At 38.9% G+C, this 21632-nt stretch overlaps 1 protein-coding gene across 2 annotated transcripts in view; it reads left to right on the top strand.

Annotated features, from left to right (window-relative positions):
* The window catches only part of sipa1l1 (signal-induced proliferation-associated 1 like 1), a 141167-nt gene that overhangs the window by 69551 nt on the left and 49984 nt on the right, over positions 1 to 21632 (top strand). For both annotated transcript variants that reach the window (XM_057822123.1, XM_057822121.1), the window contains exons 2-8: positions 819 to 2305; positions 2397 to 2619; positions 5979 to 6109; positions 9449 to 9637; positions 9911 to 10085; positions 12973 to 13076; positions 17431 to 17588. In XM_057822123.1, the coding sequence (XP_057678106.1) occupies positions 920 to 2305; positions 2397 to 2619; positions 5979 to 6109; positions 9449 to 9637; positions 9911 to 10085; positions 12973 to 13076; positions 17431 to 17588 (2366 nt within the window). In that variant the 5' untranslated portion in view covers positions 819 to 919. The remainder of the gene's footprint in view (positions 1 to 818; positions 2306 to 2396; positions 2620 to 5978; positions 6110 to 9448; positions 9638 to 9910; positions 10086 to 12972; positions 13077 to 17430; positions 17589 to 21632) is intronic.

Raw genomic sequence — 21632 nt, 5'->3', positions numbered from 1 at the left:
TGTTACATTCTTAAAGCTCATTTTGCTCCTAGACTCAATTGGGAGACGTACACTTGGAGTTAAAAAAAAAAAAGAAAAAGTGTGGGGGGTGAGAGTCAGACATGATCGCCACCAGTAGTCATCTAAATGAGCAAACGTCTCTTCTGATGAGCAATCCTTGATCAGACTGTCAGCTATTACCTATCTGTTTTCACATTCTATTTTGTGCATGTTACACGCTTTGATTAGGCGTGTGTGACTGGTGTCATGTATCTTAATCCCATCTGTTACAATGTTTGTTGACAATTAGTTAGCTGCTTTATGCTTGTCACTTGTTAGCAGAAGATTTTGTGTATTTTAATGTTTTGCCATTCTTTTTTAAGTAGTGGTCTGACTAGGAATCACAGTTCTGAAAATTCAATCAAATTTACGTATTTATATTTATTTATAGAATTGGTAGTGCGCTATCTTTAACTTCCACTAAATCTACGTTTGTCACAGAATTGAGTATAATTGACATTTGAAAAACCAACAATCTTCCATCTTGAAATAGGTGCCAGTAGGGGGTAAGGTATTTTTATTAAACTGTAGTCTTTTCAAGCACATTATCTGTAAATGAGGAATAAATTGACATTCCCTTCAGAGAAAGCCACTTCATCAATCAGTGTTTTATGATTCAACTGTTTTGTGAACACATCCAATGTGAGACCTTGTATAATACCAAGATTGCACAAAAACACATTATTGTAGCTTTCTTAATGACTATTGAGTGCCTAAATGTCTTTCAAAGAAACTGAACAATTTACTTTTTCTTTTTCCTCTCTCCTCTTTATTTTCAGAATTTAATGCACCTCTGAAGCTCATCACTCCTTTCTGTGGACATTATGTTAAATCCCATCTAAATTCAGTGGCACCCCATCCCCTAAACCCGAACGTCATTATGACCAGTCTCAAGCGTTCCCAGACGGAGCGCTCTGTAGGGGGCTCAGTGCCAGCTACTGATGAGTTCTATACTCGCCGTTTGCGTCTGCCCAATGGAGGGGCACCACCGCCCCGTAGTGAGAGTGCACATATTTCTTCCTCCTCCAATACTGGCACCAACCCTGGAGTTCCTAAGATGGGAGTCCGGGCTCGAGTGGCTGACTGGCCCCCTCGAAAAGATGGTGGAGGAGGAGGCGTATGGCATATCACAGTGGAAACCGACTCACCAAGCTCCACCACCACTAGTTCCTCTGGATCAGGAAGTGGAGATCGAGAAAGACTTGTGGGAAGTGGCGGTATTAGTGGCAGTGGAGGAGGCAGTGTCTCAGCTGTAACAGCCCACAGCAATTTGTCAGCAAAGCTCGGGCATCTAATTAGCCCTCAGGACTCGTCCATGCTTCGCAATATTCAGAACACACTGAAGAACAAAATGCAAATGAAGGGAAAGGACAACCGTTTCTTGTCACCCGATGGCTATCTTGGGTCACCCCGTAAGGGTATGAGACGCATCCGGCAGCGGAGTAACAGTGATATAACAATAAGTGAACTAGATGTGGATGGTAATGAGGGCTGGTCTTTCTCCGGGTGGACACCAATGCACAGGGAATATGGCAGCACTTCATCCATAGATAAACATGGAGTCTCCGGTGAGAGTTTTTTTGACATGCTCAAAGGATATCAGTCTTCTGAGGCCCCAGATCAACGAAGTCCTGCACCAGAAAGGTTAACTGAGCTGCTAACTGTTGCGCCTGTGAAACAGACTGCCCTGGATTTGCCTGATGGCTCATTGGGACCACCCAGAGGTAGTCCTGCTAGTCGTCTTAAAGAAAGAGAGAAGCATTTGAAAAGAAGGTCAAAGTCAGAGACAGGTGGAGAGTCAATATTCCGAAAGTTGCGCAGTGTTAAAGTAGAAGGTGACACTTCAAGAGCTGGGTCAGATGCTGAGGATGGAGGAAAAGGGGATGAGAGTTCAACCCCTCCTAAACCTTGGATGTGCCAGAAAGGCTTTGCCCATTTTGATATCAATTCTTTACTCTTTGACCTCAATGAGGTCATCCAAACCCGACAGTCAGGAGCCAAACGCAAGAACACCACTACTGGTGCCTCAGCTGCTGCTGCTGCTTCTGCTTCAGTCACATCATCTCTCTCCTCAAGTCAGAGTGTAGTGTATGGATCACCTTGTGGATCACAAGAGGAACTGAGCAAAGAGGGGATAGGAGGACATGGGACTAACCCGGCCTTGGACCCGGGTGATGATAAGAGCAATGACCTTGTGCTCAGCTGCCCATGTTTCAGGAATGAGATTGGTGGAGAGGGTGAGAGAAACATTGCTCCAGCTAAACAAGTAAGTTTGGTGCAAGCCTCTGATTATCTGAGAGATGTTTGGCAATGTGGATTGAAAGTGCTTCATATTTCTTTGCTTTGACACTCTGTAGCAGGGAAGCATTGGCAGTGGTACGAGCTCAAGCAATTCTAACAGCAGTCCAGAAGAAGGACCACTGGAGGCTACCCTCACGAGTCATTTTACCAATGCTGGTGTAGCAGTCCTGGAGGCCACAAAAGATGGTCCAAGTCAACATGCTGACCGGTCCAAGAGATATATTGTGGAGCATGTTGACCTCGGAGCCTATTACTATCGAAAGTACTTTTATCTCCGAGGTAAGGAAAATGTAATAACTACCTGCAGGCTGCATTGGGGTGGCTTGGTTCAGTAATAGAGTGGTCAAGACTAGGGTTGGACATCGAGCATCGATGGGATCCGGGACTAACATTCCGGTTCTCCTGGAACCATTGGAATTTTTAAATTTTGATTCCAAGTTTCGATGCCCTGACCGACTGGAAAAAATAGCTGCCGAACACTACGTAGAAGAAGCCACATGAAAACTAGTTCCATTACGAGCAAATCAAATGAAGTGGCTAATTTAGCTTAAAACAAAAACGTGTTGCTTCGCTTCTCATAAATGACAACAAAGTAACAGAATAAACACACCGAAATGATATCAGACCCTCTGTTAAAACGTGGAATCTCACAGATTTTGTTTTATCAAGGGTTCCCAACGATGTGAAGTGCAGAAGAGGTGTGTAGCTAACTAAAGAAATAAGTTCTTTTTGCCTGCTGCTTCCAGTAAGTCACAATTAGTGGAAGCCAAGCACACATAGCAAAACCAAAGAAAAACTGTGCAGTCCAGAGTTACAATAGTGACATTTTGTGGACAGATGAACAATATATCAGTTTAGAAAGAAATCAAACTTAAAAAGTAATCAACTTAAGATCAGGGGATAGAACATTCCCCACTAACTGGTAGAAAGATCCCATAAAACAAATGATGCAATACAATAAATGCCTGCAGCATAGGACACTCTAAAACATAGGCAAAAGAATATGTGTAAATGTTTTCTATGTGAGCTTTTGAAAAATAAACATCATTGTGAAAGTGCACTCCTGTGGAAAGAAACTTCATATTAAACATAATCTAGTTCAAAGACTGCTATTTATATGGCGGAAAACACTCAGGTGACTTGATGTTCCACTCTGAGACCCCCAATTTGGCCAAATTTCAAAATGCGAAAAATTTCACGGTATCACGGTATGGCAATTAAAGCTCTAAAATGTGTTACTTTGAGATATCTTGGTTTAAAAATAATAAAAAAAATAAATAAATAAACTTTTTTCTATTGAACAGGATTTTTTTTTTTTTTTTTTTGGAAAACACAAGCAAACCGGAACATGAGTATAATGCTAAGTAAAAATACATTTTAAAAAAAAGAAATAACTGAAATATTCTAAATAAAATTAAACTATGGTAAATGCAGTCCTTTAGATGAGCCTAAACCCACAGCCACAGCTCAACATTATTACCATTTGAACAAAAATAATTATTTTCCATAATCATGTTTACATTATACACACTCTTTCTGAACAGTTGCCAAAGAGAAAAAAAAAAAACACGTTTCACCTCCCCTAGACACACTAAACACGCTAGAGTTTCTAACCTTATTAATTTCTAATTTTGTGTAAATGCAAAATGGTCATATATGCATGTGTCATACATCATTTCAAAGCTTAAAATCTCAGTTTTCTGGGGGAAGAAACATTTTGAAAAGGAGGGCATTTAAAAAAACAAAAAACAAAAAAAAAACCTAAACCCTAACTAGAGGTGGTGCACGAGAGCGCATAATTAAAGACGCCTTGATTTTAACAACATAGTATCGCGTATTTACCTTGTTTCGATCCAAACACTCCGTTTAGCATGTCTCATCGAGTCTCAAGACCTAGCCGGACTATTTGGGAATTTTATGGGTGAAACACTGTAATATATCAAGGGTTGCAAGGCAGAAATCACAGACATCAACGACTGGTCGAGATTTTCTTTTTCAAAACTTTAAACTGTCTTCTCAGCTGCATTTCAGGCCAAGTGGAACACAATGAGGATAGTTGTGAAACAATAGATGGGAAATTGGATAGGCAAACTTAACAAGCCTGATTGTTGTTGATGCCAGGCGTTATTTTTAAGTGCCAAAATCCTTGCTTTGCCACTCAGCTTCTTAAACAGTTTGAGAAGGGGGACTCATGCCTGACTGTAACTGTGCTACTGGGCTCCATTGTAAACACTCCCCCAAAATCTGGAAAACTGAAATGGTGACCAACTGTTTAACGAAATATCTGCCGAACTCTTTGCACCATTTAACAACTATCTTCAAACAACAATATTGTACTTAGAAACAGCTCACAATTCGCATCACAGGATTTTTAATTGGTGTTAAATGCAAGTGTGTTTGCGAGGGCAAGATAAAGCATTTTCTTGTAATGTGAGTGCACTGTGCAGTCCATATGATTACACTTTGATACAATTTTGTTAATTAGTTGTACACACAACTAATATCAAAGTGAAGCACAAGCATCTGCCATACACGCATGTATACAGTCAGTCCTGCACAAACGGTCACTAATCTTTTGACCAAACGGGGCTGCTGTGGCAGTTCGTAACATAGTAAAGGTAGCATGAAGTTTTTCAACATTTAGATATTCAAAGATTTTTTTTTTTTTTTAAATCCATGTTAGGCATGTGCAGGTATGACATTCTGACAGTATGATAACCTTAAGCAAAAATTTCACGGTATCTTGGTATGGCAATTAAAGCTCTAAAATGTGTTACTTTGAGATATCTTGGTTTAAAAAAAAAAATTCCATTGAACAGGATTTTTGGCTTTCAAAACATAAGCAAACTGGAACATGAGTGTAATGCTAAGTAAAAATAAAATTTTAAAAATAAAATAACTGAAATATTCTCAATAAAATTAAACTAAATGCAGTCCTTTGGATGAGCCTAAACCCACAGCCACAGCTCAACATTATTACCATCAGAACAAAAATAATTATTTTCCATAGAAAGCACGTATGTATGACTCTTTCTGAACAGACAGTGTCAGAGAGAGAAAAAAAAACACGTTTTACCTCCGCTAGACACACTAAACACGCTGGAGTTTCTAACCTTATTAATTCCTATTTTTGTGTAAATGCTTATCATATTGGAGGTACTGCCTTCTCGGCAGCCACCCTCCGCAAACATTTTTTACATTTCAGTTGGCCCTATTCTAAGCTGCGACCGTCTGTAACTTTTGTGTAGCCGCAGTATTCCCATATCAGCGATTGCGTTTTCTTCGATGTAGAGTAAACGTTCAGGAGTTTCACCTCCTCCAGCCATCGTGTAGCACAGCTGACTCACTGCCACTGAGCAACAACTGGTGGGGGATAGTTGAGCCTCACAACTGCAAGCCAGGGCTTTCTCCATGCATTTTTGTGACATTAAAAATAGCTAATACCTTAGGGATGACATGACGGAATTTTTCTTGCGGTTTTGAAGCCTAACCCTGTTTTCATACCACGGAATACCTTGAAACCGGTAATCGGCACAGGCCTTATCCATATTGTTCTTAATTTTCACATGGTTCCATTAAACGGTTATCTAAAACTTATAAAATGACTGCTTATTTGTGTTCCACCTTGTCTTCTCTAGAACACTGGAACTACCTTGGGTTGGATGAGAATTTAGGCCCGGTTGCAGTGAGTCTCAGGAGGGAGAAACTGGAGGAACACAAGGATCATGGACAGCAATATAATTATAGAGTCATTTTCAGAACGAGTGAGGTAAAAGAAGATAACCCATTTCCACTTTTTAAAACATTTTTTTTTTTTACTTTACAATTGTCTTTGTCTTTTATTTAATTAATCTCTAGTCACTTGACTCAGCTGTTAAACACTATCATTAACCTCTTATTTCTGTTTAATAGTAATTACCACAGGCAACGTAAAAGGCAAGTTTGACTTACAGTAATACAGCTGTATGTAGAGAATCAGCAGTCTACCTTAGGTTGTCAACCAGACATTCCTCGAAACCCAAGATTAATGTGTTTTTATTACTTAATTTTATTACAACTTTATGTTATTAGCGGTACTTATGCATCTGTGGCTTGCAGCAGGATATAAGAGTAATACTTGCCTATAGACGCACACTGGGTGCCAGAGATCATGTCCCCAATTCCCTGGATGAACACTCACCTGTTATCTTCTTCAGCCTTCATCTTTGAAGGACTGAGCTGTGTCATTTCACAGCTGAACAAGACAGAAATAGTGCTAACGGTATTTGTGTAGAAAAAGGGAAAAAGCACGGCTTTCATTTTGAAACACGCTCTGACTAATAGCCCTCGAGTCTCCAGGGATGACGCAAGAGCCATGCGTGCACGTTTTCTTCCATTTTCTTCCCTCTCGTTGCCTTCCTTTCTCCCTCTTTAATTGCTATTTTCAGTGCTGGGAGCTGGGTAGGTATGGATATAGTTGTCTGTGTGGGAGCAAGTGGGATGCATCAGTGTTGAAGAGAGGGGTCCAGTGTCCATTGAGGTGAAGTATTGTCCTCTCTTCAGTTGGAGTACTTCTCTACAAACTCGGGGAAGGGGATATTAGCAGTAATATAGGAGCTGCTGGGGAAAAAAAAACAACAGAAGATAAATGGACAAAGACACATTATAGAATTATATTTTTTTCTGCTGTTTTTGGTCTTTGCTGATTTTTTTTTTATGTCAGAATGTTATAAGTAGAGCTGGGAGAAGATGATTTATTATCGCTTTAATACCATTGACAATGATAGATTTTCAATCATGTGGCTATTTTCATTCTTCTTGTGTGAATTTAAATTAGTCTGTCACTAGTAGACGTACAATCCATTTGAAGTGGAAGGGCTGGCAGTGAATGAACATTAATTCATTCGCTGGCAGGCTTTTCAATTCAAATGAATTGAACGTCTATTGCCGTCAATGGAAGCTAATGATTAAAGGGTACCACGGATAGAAAGACATGTAATTCTTAAAAGATAAATGTTAGTATTAGTTATAATTAGGGTTGTTCCGATCATGTTTTTTTGCTCCCGATCCGATCCTGATCGTTTGCGTATCTGCCGATCCCGATATTTCCCGATCCGATTGTTTTTTTTTTTTTCTTTTTTTTTTTTTTTTTTTTTTTTTTTTTTGCTCCCGATTCAATTCCAATCATTCTCGATAATTTTTCCCGATCATATACATTTTGGCAATGCATTAAGAAAAAAATGAATAAAACTCGGACGAATATATACATTCAACATACAGTACATAAGTACAGTATTTGTTTATTATGACAATAAATCCTCAAGATGGTTTTCACATTATTAACATTCTTTCTGTGAGAGGGATCCACGGATAGAAAGACTTGTAATTCTTAAAGGATAAATGTGACTTTGTATATTGTGACTAAATATTGCCATCTAGTGTATTTCCCATGATATTTCTAATTGTAGGGAGAGGGATTGTAAGGCTTTAGCCAGTTAAAAAAAGGCTCCAAAGGCAGCCAAAATTCACTCTACTCGTTTTATGCTGCCTTTTAGCTCTATATATAGGTAAAATGGCGCCATTACAAATTGTACGCGACAATGCGTGAGTGGGTCGTGCAGCGTATGCGTTAATTGCGTTAAATATTTTAACGTGATAAATTTTTTTAAAAATAAATTACCGCCATTAACAGGATAAATTTGATAACCCTACCTTAAGCCCAAACTAAAGACTCTGTATGAGTGTAACATATTATGTCTGTAACGTTAAATACAATTAGAAAACGATTTAATTAAAAAATATATATATATTAAAAAAAGGCATGTCCGATATTTTTTTGCCGATTCCGATACTTTGAAAATGACGTGATCGGACCTGATCGATCATTCAATATTAACACCTTCAGACCTGCATTTTTTCTGCTGGGCAAAAAAAAAAAATCTTCGCTGATTTTTACTCTACTCAAATACCAGCATGCTCAGGTCTGAAGGGGTTAAAACCCTTCTTAAGTCGTTGACGATGCAATGCACTCTGGGCGCTGATGTCACTGGGTGGCGCTGCCAGGCTACCACTGTGTCACTCTTTAGCTACATAAACATGTCGTCGGTTCTGCCCTTCCAATTTGAACACGAGTGGAAAAGTGATGAGCAGGACACCACTGTCGATATTTCACAAAACGAGCAGTAAAAGCAATTAAATGAAGGTCTCCGGTGGGATTCGAACCTGCGGATCCTGTGCGATAGGCAAGTGCGTAGACCACAGGACTATACTTTCGCGTGATGATGGAGTCATAATTTTCCTTATTAAGCAATCACAACCCACATGGATTGTCTGTCTTCGTGCGGTAAAACCTGAAAGGGAAACGCAACTGAAAAGAAAGTGTGGTTGGCTTGACCACGAAATAAGAAAACGCGGCTCACTTCAGACAGCATGCAGACAACATTAATATAGGGATTGTGTATAAGGGTTTATTGAACACACCAAAAAACATGTGATTGGGAAACGGGAGTCAACAAAAAGGTCCATAACAGTAGGTTGGGATCAATTTAAAAAAAAAAAAAAAAAAAAAAAAAACAAGGGAAAACCGCGGTGAGAGGCAGACAAACGAAAAAACAAGGCAATGATGCAAATAGCAACGAAGGGATGTACAAACTGTCAAATGGCACCAAGTCAATATCTCGGCAAGCCGCCTAGGATCGGTTTAAAGACACTCCTGATGAGCTGGAATTGGAGGCAGGTATGACGTTGGGAACTCGTCCCACAGCTCTATGACAAAGCAATCAGCAGCAGAATGTGACAAAATCATGCCAGCCATCATACTAGCTTCGCCTGCTAGCTCGCACAGCTATTCTCCCAGTCCAGCCCAACCGCGTCATCACCCCCAGCGTGCATTCCGTGTGTAAAACATGGTACCCTCCATAGGTGAAAACATGTACTAAATATTATACATTTTTAAATCAATGGCAATAATATATGTGTTTAATAACATATCTTAGTAAAAGAGAACAATTATGGGTTATTAGTCTACAAGTCTTTAAGTCCGAGGTTCCCTTTAAAGAGGCATTGAGAACAAACAAATGTGATATTATTAATAACAGCTTGACTTAACTTTCTGTTCTATTGTGTCCAGTTAAATACACTTCGTGGCTCTATCATAGAAGATGCAGTACCTTCCACATCGAAGCATGGTTTAGCGAGAGGCCTGCCCCTCAAAGAAGTGTTGGAGTACGTAGTCCCGGAACTGAATATTCACTGCCTGCGCCTAGCACTCAACACGCCCAAGGTCACTGAACAGCTGATGAAGCTTGACGAGCAGGGAGTAAGGAGAAAATACTACTGCTTTTCCATTCACTTTGCCACAGTATATATAAAATTAATTCCAATCGGTATCTTGCCAAATCTTTCCAGATATTGCCTCAAATATTAGTATTCAAATAATAAAACACAAACACATGACCTGTGATGCAATGCTTGCTGTTGCAATAATTAAAAATGGAATAATGAAAATGTCATGTCGACACGTTTAATCTTTCCCCAAATGGCACCATGATCACGACAGTACAAGACGTGTATTGTGTTCTTTCTGACACAGCTGAGTTTCCAGCGCAAAGTGGGAGTGATGTACTGCATGTCAGGCCAGAGCGGAGAAGAAGAAATGTATAACAACGAATCAGCTGGTCCAGCACTGGAGGAGTTTCTTCATCTTCTCGGGGAGAGGGTTCGACTTAAGGGCTTTTCTAAGTACCGAGCTCAGCTGGATGCCAAAAGTATGTATACATATAGAGGCAAAAAGTAATACACATTCTCTTAGTAAAATGAATTTGTGTTTTTTTCCCCCCCTGCTCTCATCTCTATTAGACTCGCTGAAGGGTGTATAGACCTGCGGTCGTAGGTTTTGAGATTTTTATCATTCATTTGAGAAAGAATACGTCTCAAAACTTTTGGCTCGGGTGTAGAATTAATATTTTTTAAATTAATAAGTGTTTCACAAGTGCTATGTTTCCCATGCAAAGCTGTGATAAGCTGTAGCTTACTAACGATCCCAATGATGATAATAGGTACGGAAAAAAGGGGATGAATATTATTTCAAATAAGAATAAAGAATATTCACACTTTGTCAATCTCCTTTGGAAACAAATACATGTACCGTAATTTTCGAATTATAAGCCGCTACTTTTTCCCACATTTGGATCCTGCTGCTTATGGCCCAGTGCAGCCTATTTCTTGATTTGAGTTAATAGGTAGCACTTTATTTGACAGCGGCATCATAAGACTACTAGGACCGTCATAATTATGACATGACAGTGTCATGGGCATTAATGAATGGTTATGACAGATGTCGTTAAGGGTCATTCTGCAAATTTTGTCGCCTACTCAATTTATGTCCAGTCCAGATCTTTTACAGCCATTCAAAAGGAAGCTAATTTGCCGGATGACACTTAATGACATCTTTCATAAGCTTTCATTAATGCTCAGGACAGTGTCATGTCATAATTACCACCGTCTTATGACAGTCTTATTACGCCGCTGTCAAATAAAGTGTTACCAGTTAATATCTTTTAGTGTAAATATCCCATTTTACAGTGAGGACAGCTACTGCTTATAAGTCGTTTCGGTTTATCAATGAACAAATGATGTTTTTAGTGATGCACGATAATACATTTTTCAACTGATATCGATAACCGATAATTTCCTGCCCCTTCCACCCGATAACCGATAATGTCACGCCGATAATTCTATTCAAATATGTACAGTGGGGAGAACAAGTATTTGATACACTGCCAATGGGAAAACCCATTGGCAGTGTATCAAATACTTGCAATAGTTGTTCTCCCCACTGTATGTAAAATTTTAAAGTATACAAAGATCAAATGTTACTGTGCAAAAATGTAATTTAGTGCTATTTTTTTCCACATCAAATGTGAACAAGTAGTAAATTCCAACATCTAAACAATGGCAATGACATTGTGTAATGGTAAGCTTTTGGCAACAATTACTTAGAGAGTAAACAACCAAGTTGCACAAAAATGCCTTTAAAAGTAAGCCATTCCTAACATATATCACATTACTACACTGCAAAAACACCCCCTTAAAACTAGCAGAATTGGACAAAAGTGTTGATTGCGCACATTTGGATGCTAAATCAAGTATATAATTATCGGATTGCATTATCGGTTGAATTTCGTTTTATCTGCATTATCTGTGTGAAGTCATAATTGCCATTATCGGCCGATAATTATCGGTGACCGATATTATCGTGCATCTCTAGATGTTTTCAAGTCAAATTTAGTGGGTGCGGCTTATAATCGGGTGCGGCTTATAGTCCGAAAATTATGGTGGATGCTTAGTCAACTATCCAGAGTTATCAATGATTTATACCGTCTTCAGCCTACGTACTATAATCCTATGTAGTTTGTAGCAGATGATCCTACCATCTTAAACATTTACACAATTTAAAAGGCCTTGATAAGTCTGCTTCTTGGAGGTGTAACACTTGAAGTGTAGGAATACTTTCAGTCACTATGATGCTCACTTCTTCTTTGAAAGCATTTGTTTTCTAAAAATAAGTATGCCATCAATAATTGGTTGTGTTCACGGCACACATAGGTGTACCTGGATGAATAAATGATTCTGTTAGTGGATGCAGAAAGAATCTCAAAGACAAAACTACAAGCACCGCTAACTTCCCTCCACATTTTTCTGTAAAATACCTGCCTTTTTTATTTAATGTTTTTTTTGTTTGTTTTAAATGTAACGAAATAGCACATTTTTGCTATTGATTCGTATTCCTATTGTCTTTCCACTGAACATTTTGTGTTAGTCACTTTCTCCATTCAATTGCATATTCTGTTGAAACTACAAGCTCTTACACACAAGCCTTTTTCAAATCCTTGAACGCTTAAGTGTATAAGATACTCATATGGAAGAGGGTATTTAGAAAGATGTGTACGAGGCCATTGCCAGAGTAGTAAGTTTAACACATGAGACTCAAAATCCCAATTTTCACTGTCCCAGATGCTATTTAATATATCGTCTTGCAGCATTTTAGACCCGCTTTGCTAAGCTTTTCCAGAAATGAGAGGCATACTTTGTAAATGCTAACACTTCCGTAACAACAAAGCAATTTGAAACCACATCGGTGTTGGGAAACTGAGAGCTACTTTTTGTGCACTGATTAATGTGAAAGTGCTACCAGTTTAATAGACACTTCTGAAATAACATTTCCCTCAAATTATTGTCGATAAAATGTTATTATTACATATTGTTTTTAAACTTTAATGATGTTCATTTATGTTAATGTGCTTTCATAAAACACATACACAGTGACACAATTAAATATAACCATTAAGTCTGAATCCAATAGCTTTTTGGGTGTCTTACAACTCTTTTATTCCCTGAACAGAACATCAACGCATGCTGGCGGTGGTTATTAGCATTTGGTGGCAACATAACAGCACTTTCACGATTCAACTTCATCATTGTTTTTATTATAACGATAAATCGCTTCAAAGAAAATGCAATTTAACTAACTAGAAAAAGTTTTTTTAATTGAACTACTTCAGTAATAGCTCGTACTTGTGTTTGATTTGCTCTTTGTATTACCGTTTAATGGAGAAGGATAGGCAATTTCACAGTCAATTGTGTTTCTTTCAGCTGACTCAACTGGCACTCACTCCTTGTATACAACTTATAAGGATTACGAGATCATGTTCCATGTGTCAACCATGCTCCCGTATACACCCAACAATAAACAGCAAGTAAGTATGCCTTTATGGTACCTACTGTACTGCATTTCATCACCACATACCAGTGTTGTTTTTGGCAGCTGTTTTAATTTTCATCTTAGTCTTTTGGATGAGAATACTTATTAGTCTTAGTCATTTTTTTTTTTTTTTTTTGGTCATCTAAAAATGTGATTGTCTTCGTCTAGTTTTTGTTGACGAAAACTCAAGACTAATTTGCCTAGTTTTAGTTGACGTTTACTAAAAATGTTTTCGTCTGTAAAATTAAAAAGTTTTACTCCCAAAATAAATGAATAAAGGTTTCCAACTATTTTTAATGAACATTGACGGACAAGCACATATTGTCGCGTCTACAAGGACAACGCCAACTTGGTGAGTATACACACCTAGCAGGAAAATGGTACATTATTTTCGTTTAATTATACCCACCTGGACGCCACAAAATATATGTCTGACAAGAAAATCTCTCACCTTTCAGCGAAATCCGCCGTTTTGAAGTAAAAAAGGGTGACCTACGTGAATTGTGTAGATCCGAGGAGAACATTTTTAAGGGGGGCGGGGGTCGGGAGATTTTTTTTATGTCGGACCCTTGGTATCCAAGCGGGGAAAGCGTCACAAAGCCAAAAAAGCTCACCAGAGTGGCCAAAATATTGACTTATTTCAACGAAACAAAGGAGGGTACACTGTTGTGTCCTGTCTCTTCAATGCCAAGCTTGGCTGCACGTCTGCCGTGAATGAACACCTAAAGCGCCGTCACCCAGTTGTAATTTTGGAAGCCTACAGGAGACAATTACAAGATGGCAAATTGTAAGTCTGGCGCATTATGCAATGTGTCCATTTATTGCACGGTAAATAACAATGAGGCCGTTAATTTTCATGGCTGCGTTTTATTGTCACGTGCATGCGTGCATACATCTGTGCGTGTATGTACACGCGCGTGTTGATGGCATATGAGACTCCAGTTCCTTTGACAGATGTTTATTGGTCATCAACACACCGCAGAATTAAAGTTCAGATATACAAAATAAGGAAACACATCTATATTAAGCACTTTAAACGTTAGCATTGCTACATTGAGGCTAATGGGGAAAAAAAAAACATCCTACTTTAGCCTGCTATAAAACATTGGCAGTCTTGTCCAAAAGGCAAACTTGCGGTTAAAAGGTGACACTTCAAACATTAATCGCTGGTTAACAGCATTTGCAAACGAAAGATATAAAAAAATTGATTACTGACACCACATGCAATGGCAAAAAGAGCTTTTTTTGCGGAGTGTAAAGCTTACTGTTAGCGGTTTAGCGAACATACTTCTGGTAAACATTTCAAAATAAAAGCACGTCATGTTCGTCATAAATAACGATTTCTTGCAATTCAATTCAATCTTATTTGTACAGCCCTAAATCACAACAAGGTTGTCTCAAAGGGCTTTGCAGAGGCAATATGATACACGAGTCAGAAAGAGCAAATGAAGCAACAAAGATGAATAAAGTTCAAGTCCTGGGCATCCCCCATCCTTAGACCCTCCATGTCGGCAAGGAAAAACTCCAAAAACTCCAGAGTCTTTGTGAGAAAATGAGAAACCTTGGGGACTACCACAGTCAGGAGAGATCCACTCCCAGGACGGCTAGACAGGAAGCACCAGGACTGCTGATGGGAATTAGCAGGCGAAGTTACAGTCCGTAAAGATGCAGTGGAGTAAAGGAACAAGAAGAGGTCCATCTAGCCAGATGAAACGGGGGTAGCAACGAGGACGTCCATCCAGCCAGGGGTCCGGACTGTCAGGAGGCTGCAGCTGAAAAATAGCCCCTCTCCAGAGGGGAGGGGGGAAAGGGGACACCGGGTGACTAGTGATGAAGAGACTAGACAACTAAATATTAACATTGGAAAATAGAAATAAAGTAAGACAAGTGGTAGGTAGAGTGAGAAAAAGGAGATAGAACTCAGTGGCTGTACTTCCCTCAGCATTATAGCTTCTAGTGCAGCTTAGACTAAACTGTGAGTCTACTCCGACTTCAACTAGCCTGACCATAAGCTTTGTCGAATAGGAATGTTTTTAATCTAATCTTAAATGTGCAGACTGTCTCGGCTTCTTTAATATTAGCTGGAAGCTGATTCCATAAAACAGGGGCTTGGTAGCTAAAGGCTCTAGCTCCGACAGTACTTTTAGAAACCCTGGGAACTACCAGTAGACCTGCATTCTGAGAGCGGAGTGTTCTGTTGGGGCGGTATGGAACCAGAGCATCGGTGAGATAAGATGGCCCCAACCCATTAATGGTCTTAAATGTAAGAAGGAGGATTTTAAATTTAATTCTAAACTCGACTGGAGGAATTCCGATTCTACACTAAGAATAGCTTTAAAATGACACCCTTTATGAAAAATGTGATTGGAATGATTAAAATACTATTAAATATAGTAGTATACTACAATATTAATGCTATACATATATATATATTAGGGCTGTCAAACGATTAAAATTTTTAATCGAGTTAATTACAGCTTAAAAATTAATTAATCGTAATTAATCGCAATTAATCGCAATTCAAACCATCTATAAAATATGCCATATTTTACTGTAAATTATACATATATTCTGTAAAATAAATTGTTGGAATGGAAAGATAAGACACAAGATGGATATATACATTCAACATACGGTACAAAAGGACTATAGTGGGCATTTCACTCTACTGTCATTTAAATCTGTCTATGCTGTCCTCACTCCGAAGCGTCTACTTTTTCCAAAGCTAGACAGCTAGTGAACGACGCCTTAATAATCAGACTTCTTCCTTTTTCATCTGATTTATTAATAAAATGGCCTCAAACCATTGTGCTCTTTAGACCGTCGTAAAACTACAAAAAAAGTACACAAGCATTGCATTAGCAACAACGTTAGCTTAGCACGCTATACAGGTTCACTAAACAGAAACAAAAAGCGTCTCATACAAAAAATATAACATTTCGCTTACTAACATATGTACATTCTTTACAACAACCATACTTACGGACAAATCTTGTCCAAGGATCATATAAGCACAACATTACAACGTAGGCGGCAGCCCGAGACGTCATGCAGCCATATTGAACAGGCAAGAAAACAATAAACCATGTCGCAGAGCAACCACAAGAGTTCGCTGTTAGACAGCACAAAAAGTTTTGCTGTAAAACTTACCAAAAGGCAGAATACTGTCTGAGCGGGACATGTGCGTTAATTGCCTCAAATATTTTAACGTGATTAATTTAAAAAATTAATTACCGCCCGTTAACGCGATAATTTTGACAGCCCTAATATATATATATATATATATATATATATATATATATTTTTTTTTTTTTTCAGAATTGCCTTGAATCATGTTGGAAAGGCGAAGTCAGTGTTCTCAATCTGTTTACATTCCATTCTTTTGCACCAGTTAATGCTATCAGCATTTGACCTCATTGTATTTGTGATTAATTGTTGTTATTTACGTGTTTATTTGTACTTTAATTAAAAATTTAAGTGTTCCAAAATGTTTTTGTGAATTAATAAGCATAATCAAAAATTTCATTGCTAAATTAGTAAAAAAAAAAAAAAAAAAAAAAAAAAAGGGGAGGGGGAATAAAATTATTAGATTAGTCGGCTAATCGTAAAAACAGTCGGCTGACTAATCGGGAGCAAATTTGTCGTTTGGGATAGTCCTAATTGTACAGTGTACCGGAACATATTTCCTCCACACCCTGCTCACCTTTTTAACCCCTGACCCATTTTCATGCGCGATATGTAAAAAAAGTTGTTTGAGAGTTTAAGAGGACGTGTGCTGTTAGCATTACCCTAATGCTAACGTCAATAGGAATGCTATGCTAACGCTACAAGTTACATTTAGTGTGTGATGATCACTCAGCACAGACCTCTAAAGGCTAAAGTAACATTGCATATTCTCTCTGGCCAAAAAAACAAATCTTATCATTGTGCAAGCCTGCACGGAGACTGGAGACAACACACTGGTGAGTCGGAAAGTGGGGGTGGGGGCTGTGGCGCAGCATGTCACGAGTCACAACCTGACACTGCTAAGATGCAGGCTAACTACACATAAAATGTCACACATTGTGAACATGTGACGGAAAACTGGCGTTCGTTTCGTTATTTGTTAGTTTCCCTAAACACGTTATCGTCTTTTTATCGTCGTGAAAAAAAATGTTCGTTGACAAAATATTTTCGTGACTCATCGTTGATGAAAACAACTCTGCCACAAATGAATAATAATATTATTTGATACTTCCTCAAGTCATGTGCGAGGGTAATCAATCCAATTGTCTCACAGACTCAATCATGCCTCATCTTCATGTCAGTAATTATCTTTTCCAACTCTTCTTCTTCTTGAACATTTCCAGCTGCTGCGGAAGCGCCACATTGGGAATGATATCGTCACCATTGTATTCCAGGAACCTGGAGCGCTCCCCTTCACCCCCAAAAACATCCGTTCACACTTCCAACATGTGTTTGTGGTTGTCCGGGTACACAATCCTTGTTCTGACAATACCTCTTACAGGTAAGCTCTAAACTGACCTGGCCACATTGCATTAATGAGTGTGTATCAACGTGCTAGAAGATAATTTTAAAAATTGCTCCAACCACAGATCTTCATTTAACTGATGTGACAGTTTAACATTCTTTTTCATCCCTTCTAATAGCCCATCTAAATGATTTACAGTTCGGGTGGTTTAACTTTTGTCATTATTTGTTCCCATCCTTTCTCTCAGAAGTTTCTACGTTTGTAATTTCATCACAACAAGCCTGCGAGTCCTTATTTGTTCCCACATTGACAAAGATGTGAAATACGAACAAATAATTTGCCAGCCTGGAGTAATTTCTAAGACAATGAACATCCTACCCTTTCTGTTTCCTGTTTAAAATGAATTTGAAGGGCGTATTATTCTCTGGTTATTCCTTTTCATCTCTTATCTATTTCTATCCCATAGTACTCCTTTGACCATCTTTTAATGAGTGTTTTAATTGCTGTCTGAGCACATTGTGTTTGGTCTTAATTGTACCCCATGGGGCTACTTGGTTACTTAGCAACAACATACGCATATGCATGAATGAAGAGGTTTCAGCAAATCAGTGAATACTGAGTGAACCCTGTTACAAAAATGACTGACATTTCCTCAAGTTCATCTTACGAATGATGAAACCGGTTTTAAACCAAGCTGAACGTGCACACAAATACTACATACAGTATGTACAAGTAGCCTTTTTTCATTCTACAGTACACATGTTAGCTTCCCACTGGAAAGGGTATTGACATGTTCTTTCTTTTGCACTGGCTCAGTAGGCAGCAGATTGTGGGTCTCGAAAGTGCGCCGCTGCCCACACGCTACGAATGCATAAAACCGAAAATCACAGAAACCACAGGAGTTTGGACTCTCTGATCTGGTTCTGGCCAGCCTCCCTCCTGAGTGACCTCGCGAGCGTAGCAATTTGTGCTGCTGCATTCTTGTCCTTCTCTCCGACTGTCACCCTTCAAGTTAATGCTCATGCTCGCCTCTCTTCTCATTACGGCTTCCACTCTTTTCCCTCCCCTTCACTGTCCGGCATGAGTCACAGGTCTTTGCTTGACTGACTCACGGGTGGTTGAGTACAAGTGCTTTTAGTGCTCCAATTCAGAGTATTGAGTGATAGTTGTAATGATGAAAAGGAATAATAAAAGGCCAAATTTTGTATTTAGTGTCTGTGCAGCTGGCATGCAAGCCACTTTGGCGGCCCCACTTCAATGTGCCTGTTGTGATTCATTTATCATGTGGGTTTGATGCAAACCTGGACCCAGACTTTATTCCAGGGTCTGTTTCTATACCTTAATAATATTTTGGCTAAATATTCTCAGGCTATCCAGCTCCATGTTTGCTACTCATTAATTCACTGCTGCCTACACAAGTCCCTGCTTACCTTTTCATCTGTCACAGAAAGACAGAAAAGGTAGGGAGTTTGTTTGTATAATTCAATGTCACAGTTCTCTGTTGAGAACCGTGTCCCAGGGGTTTATTTAGAAACATGTGGGTGACTTATTAGCTATAGTTAGTCATTAGACAAAGTGATTTATGATGTCAACATGTGTGCCGACTAATGTCAACAGGGACATATGCGTAGGACGACTGCTTTAGAGTTCTCCTTGTGTCACCTAACAATTATTACCTGTGAACAACTGTAATAGGACAATTTTAGTCTAAATGAGAGTGAGACTGATAATGAATAACCTCTGGAAAATGCGATCTCTTTAGGGTCATTTATGGTGCTTGCTTTCACACTAGCACTGTTTGGCCCGTTTTACGCAGAACAGAGTTCTTTTTCTCAGATAATCCGCTTCGTTTTGTAAATGCGAACGCGCATCCGAACTCTAGTTCGGACCAAACAAACGAACGTGTCGTGTGAGAGTGACAGAAGCCGAGACAGGCGGGCGGCTGTTTTGTGAGTCTCGCTCTCATAGAAGTAGCGACAATTTGACAGTCCAAAAAGTCACGAAAGTGAGAGCGATTGTATGCCTGTGTGACTTGGGTTACCACACGGTTCCCTAACGTGGTTTTATTTTCCGCGATGCATTTTTTTTTTTTTTTTTAATCATACTCCAGTTTGCTCGAGTCGGGAGGGAGCAGAGACTTGCTATGCTATATTATATATTTTCTTTTTTTAAGTGCGAACTTACATGCATACAAACGTCTGCTGCACAAAACAGTCAGTTAACAAAAAAATGACAGATACAGACGCATGGTTATATTATTATTGCAAAATAAAAGACAGTATTTAAAAAAAAAAAAAAGTTTAACATGTAAAAATAATGCTATGCTGGTACATAGACTTCATAATGATATTGACGGGACATGGGGCGTGGACCGATTAAAAGTGCGCCTGCATTGTTGGCGTGGCCATGAAAGCTGACGGAGTGGAATCACAGACAAAGAGCTTTTATTCGTTGACAATCCTTGTAAATAAATGCTTACATCCCTGAATTCTTTATAGGTATGGACTCGATTCTTGGTTAAAAGCAAAAAAAAAAAAAAAAAGTGCAGTTAGCATTTATTTTACGTAAATATGTCGAAGTACGATGCTAATCTGTCAGTCTATTGCCACGTTTACATGGAGCCAAATATTCCAATTACAATCGGAATATTTGTTCAAATAAATAAATGTGTTCCATATAAACACCTCATTCGGAATGAACAGGCCCAAACCGAATGGAATTTCATTCCGATTCACAGGGGTGGAATATTCCTTTTCCCAAACCGATTAGAAGTAAAATTATATCATGTAAACAGGGAAGCGGAATGGTGTCTGGTTGCGTTCTTTCTGCGCATGCTCCGTACTGACGTGGTGACGTCACTTGGTGACGTAAGTAACGTCACTTGCAACATGGCTTCCAAGCACACGCACAGCGCACCCACACAACTTTTTAAATGAACGGCGTATCATTCTGAAGTTTTGTTTCCACTCGAAAAGTTAAAACAGCAGCTGATCTGACGATCGATCTCCATGTTTTGCAACGTGACGCTTTGTTTTGATTAATCTGCGCATGTCAGACGGCAGTTGTCAAACGTCCTTTCGGAATAAAGGCAGTCACATGTAAACGCTGGATTGGAATAGATGAAGTGACATGTAAACAGCTGATGTGAAATTTCCATTCGGAATGATTTGAATCGGTATGAATAAAAGTCATAAAAGTCAGCCACATTAAACGTGGCTAATGTGGCGGCCGCCATATGCAAACAGAGCCTTTCCGGTGAAAATTCTTGTGAATAAATGCTTTAATTCCTGAATTCTTTCTAGATATGGATGTAAAACAATCTCGATTCTTGGTTTAAAAGCAAAAAAACGTGCAGTTAGCATTTATTTTACGTAATATGTCGAAGTACGATGCTAGTCTGTAGGTCAATGTGGCGGCAGCCATATGTACACAGAGCTTTTCCGGTGAAAATTCTTGTGAATAAATGCGTAAATCCCTGAATTCTATATGGATATGGACGTAAAACAGTCTCGATTCTTGGTTAAAAGCAAAAAAAAAAAGGTGCAGTTAGCATTTATTTTACGTAAATATGTCGAAGAATGATGCTAGTCTGTTAGACAATGTGGTAGCAGCTTTACAACAAAGAGCGTTTTTATGTTGAAAATTCTTGTGAAAAAACAATAAATATAAAAACTACCTTGAATCCTCGAACAAATCACTCCTGAGGGAATCCTTCCTGTTTGTATGCGGTACAGCTTTTGTAGTTTTTGAACATAAATCCGGTGTTGGATCGCTGCATGTGTCGCTGCGACCGACTGCGAATAATTGAAACGGATTGTGGGATGGCCCCCTACAGTGAATCGAATCGAATCTGACCCGTCAATATCATTATGAAGTTTATGACTAGTATGTACATTACATGCAGCATCTCAGCACACCACTGTGACACTTCACGCTCCCTCACCTCCCAGGAGGGAGGTATTTCATCTTCTATTTGTCCAGTTAATGAGTGCGCCTTTCGTACACGTGATGCTACTCAGAAATTTCGGTTGGTGCAGTGTGAATACTGACCCTTATCAACAAGTAATTTGCAAGTGTTGT

The sequence above is a fragment of the Corythoichthys intestinalis genome, chromosome 19, assembly GCF_030265065.1.
Source record: "Corythoichthys intestinalis isolate RoL2023-P3 chromosome 19, ASM3026506v1, whole genome shotgun sequence".
NCBI lineage: Eukaryota > Metazoa > Chordata > Actinopteri > Syngnathiformes > Syngnathidae > Corythoichthys > Corythoichthys intestinalis.
This window is presented reverse-complemented; position numbering and strand designations above follow the sequence as displayed.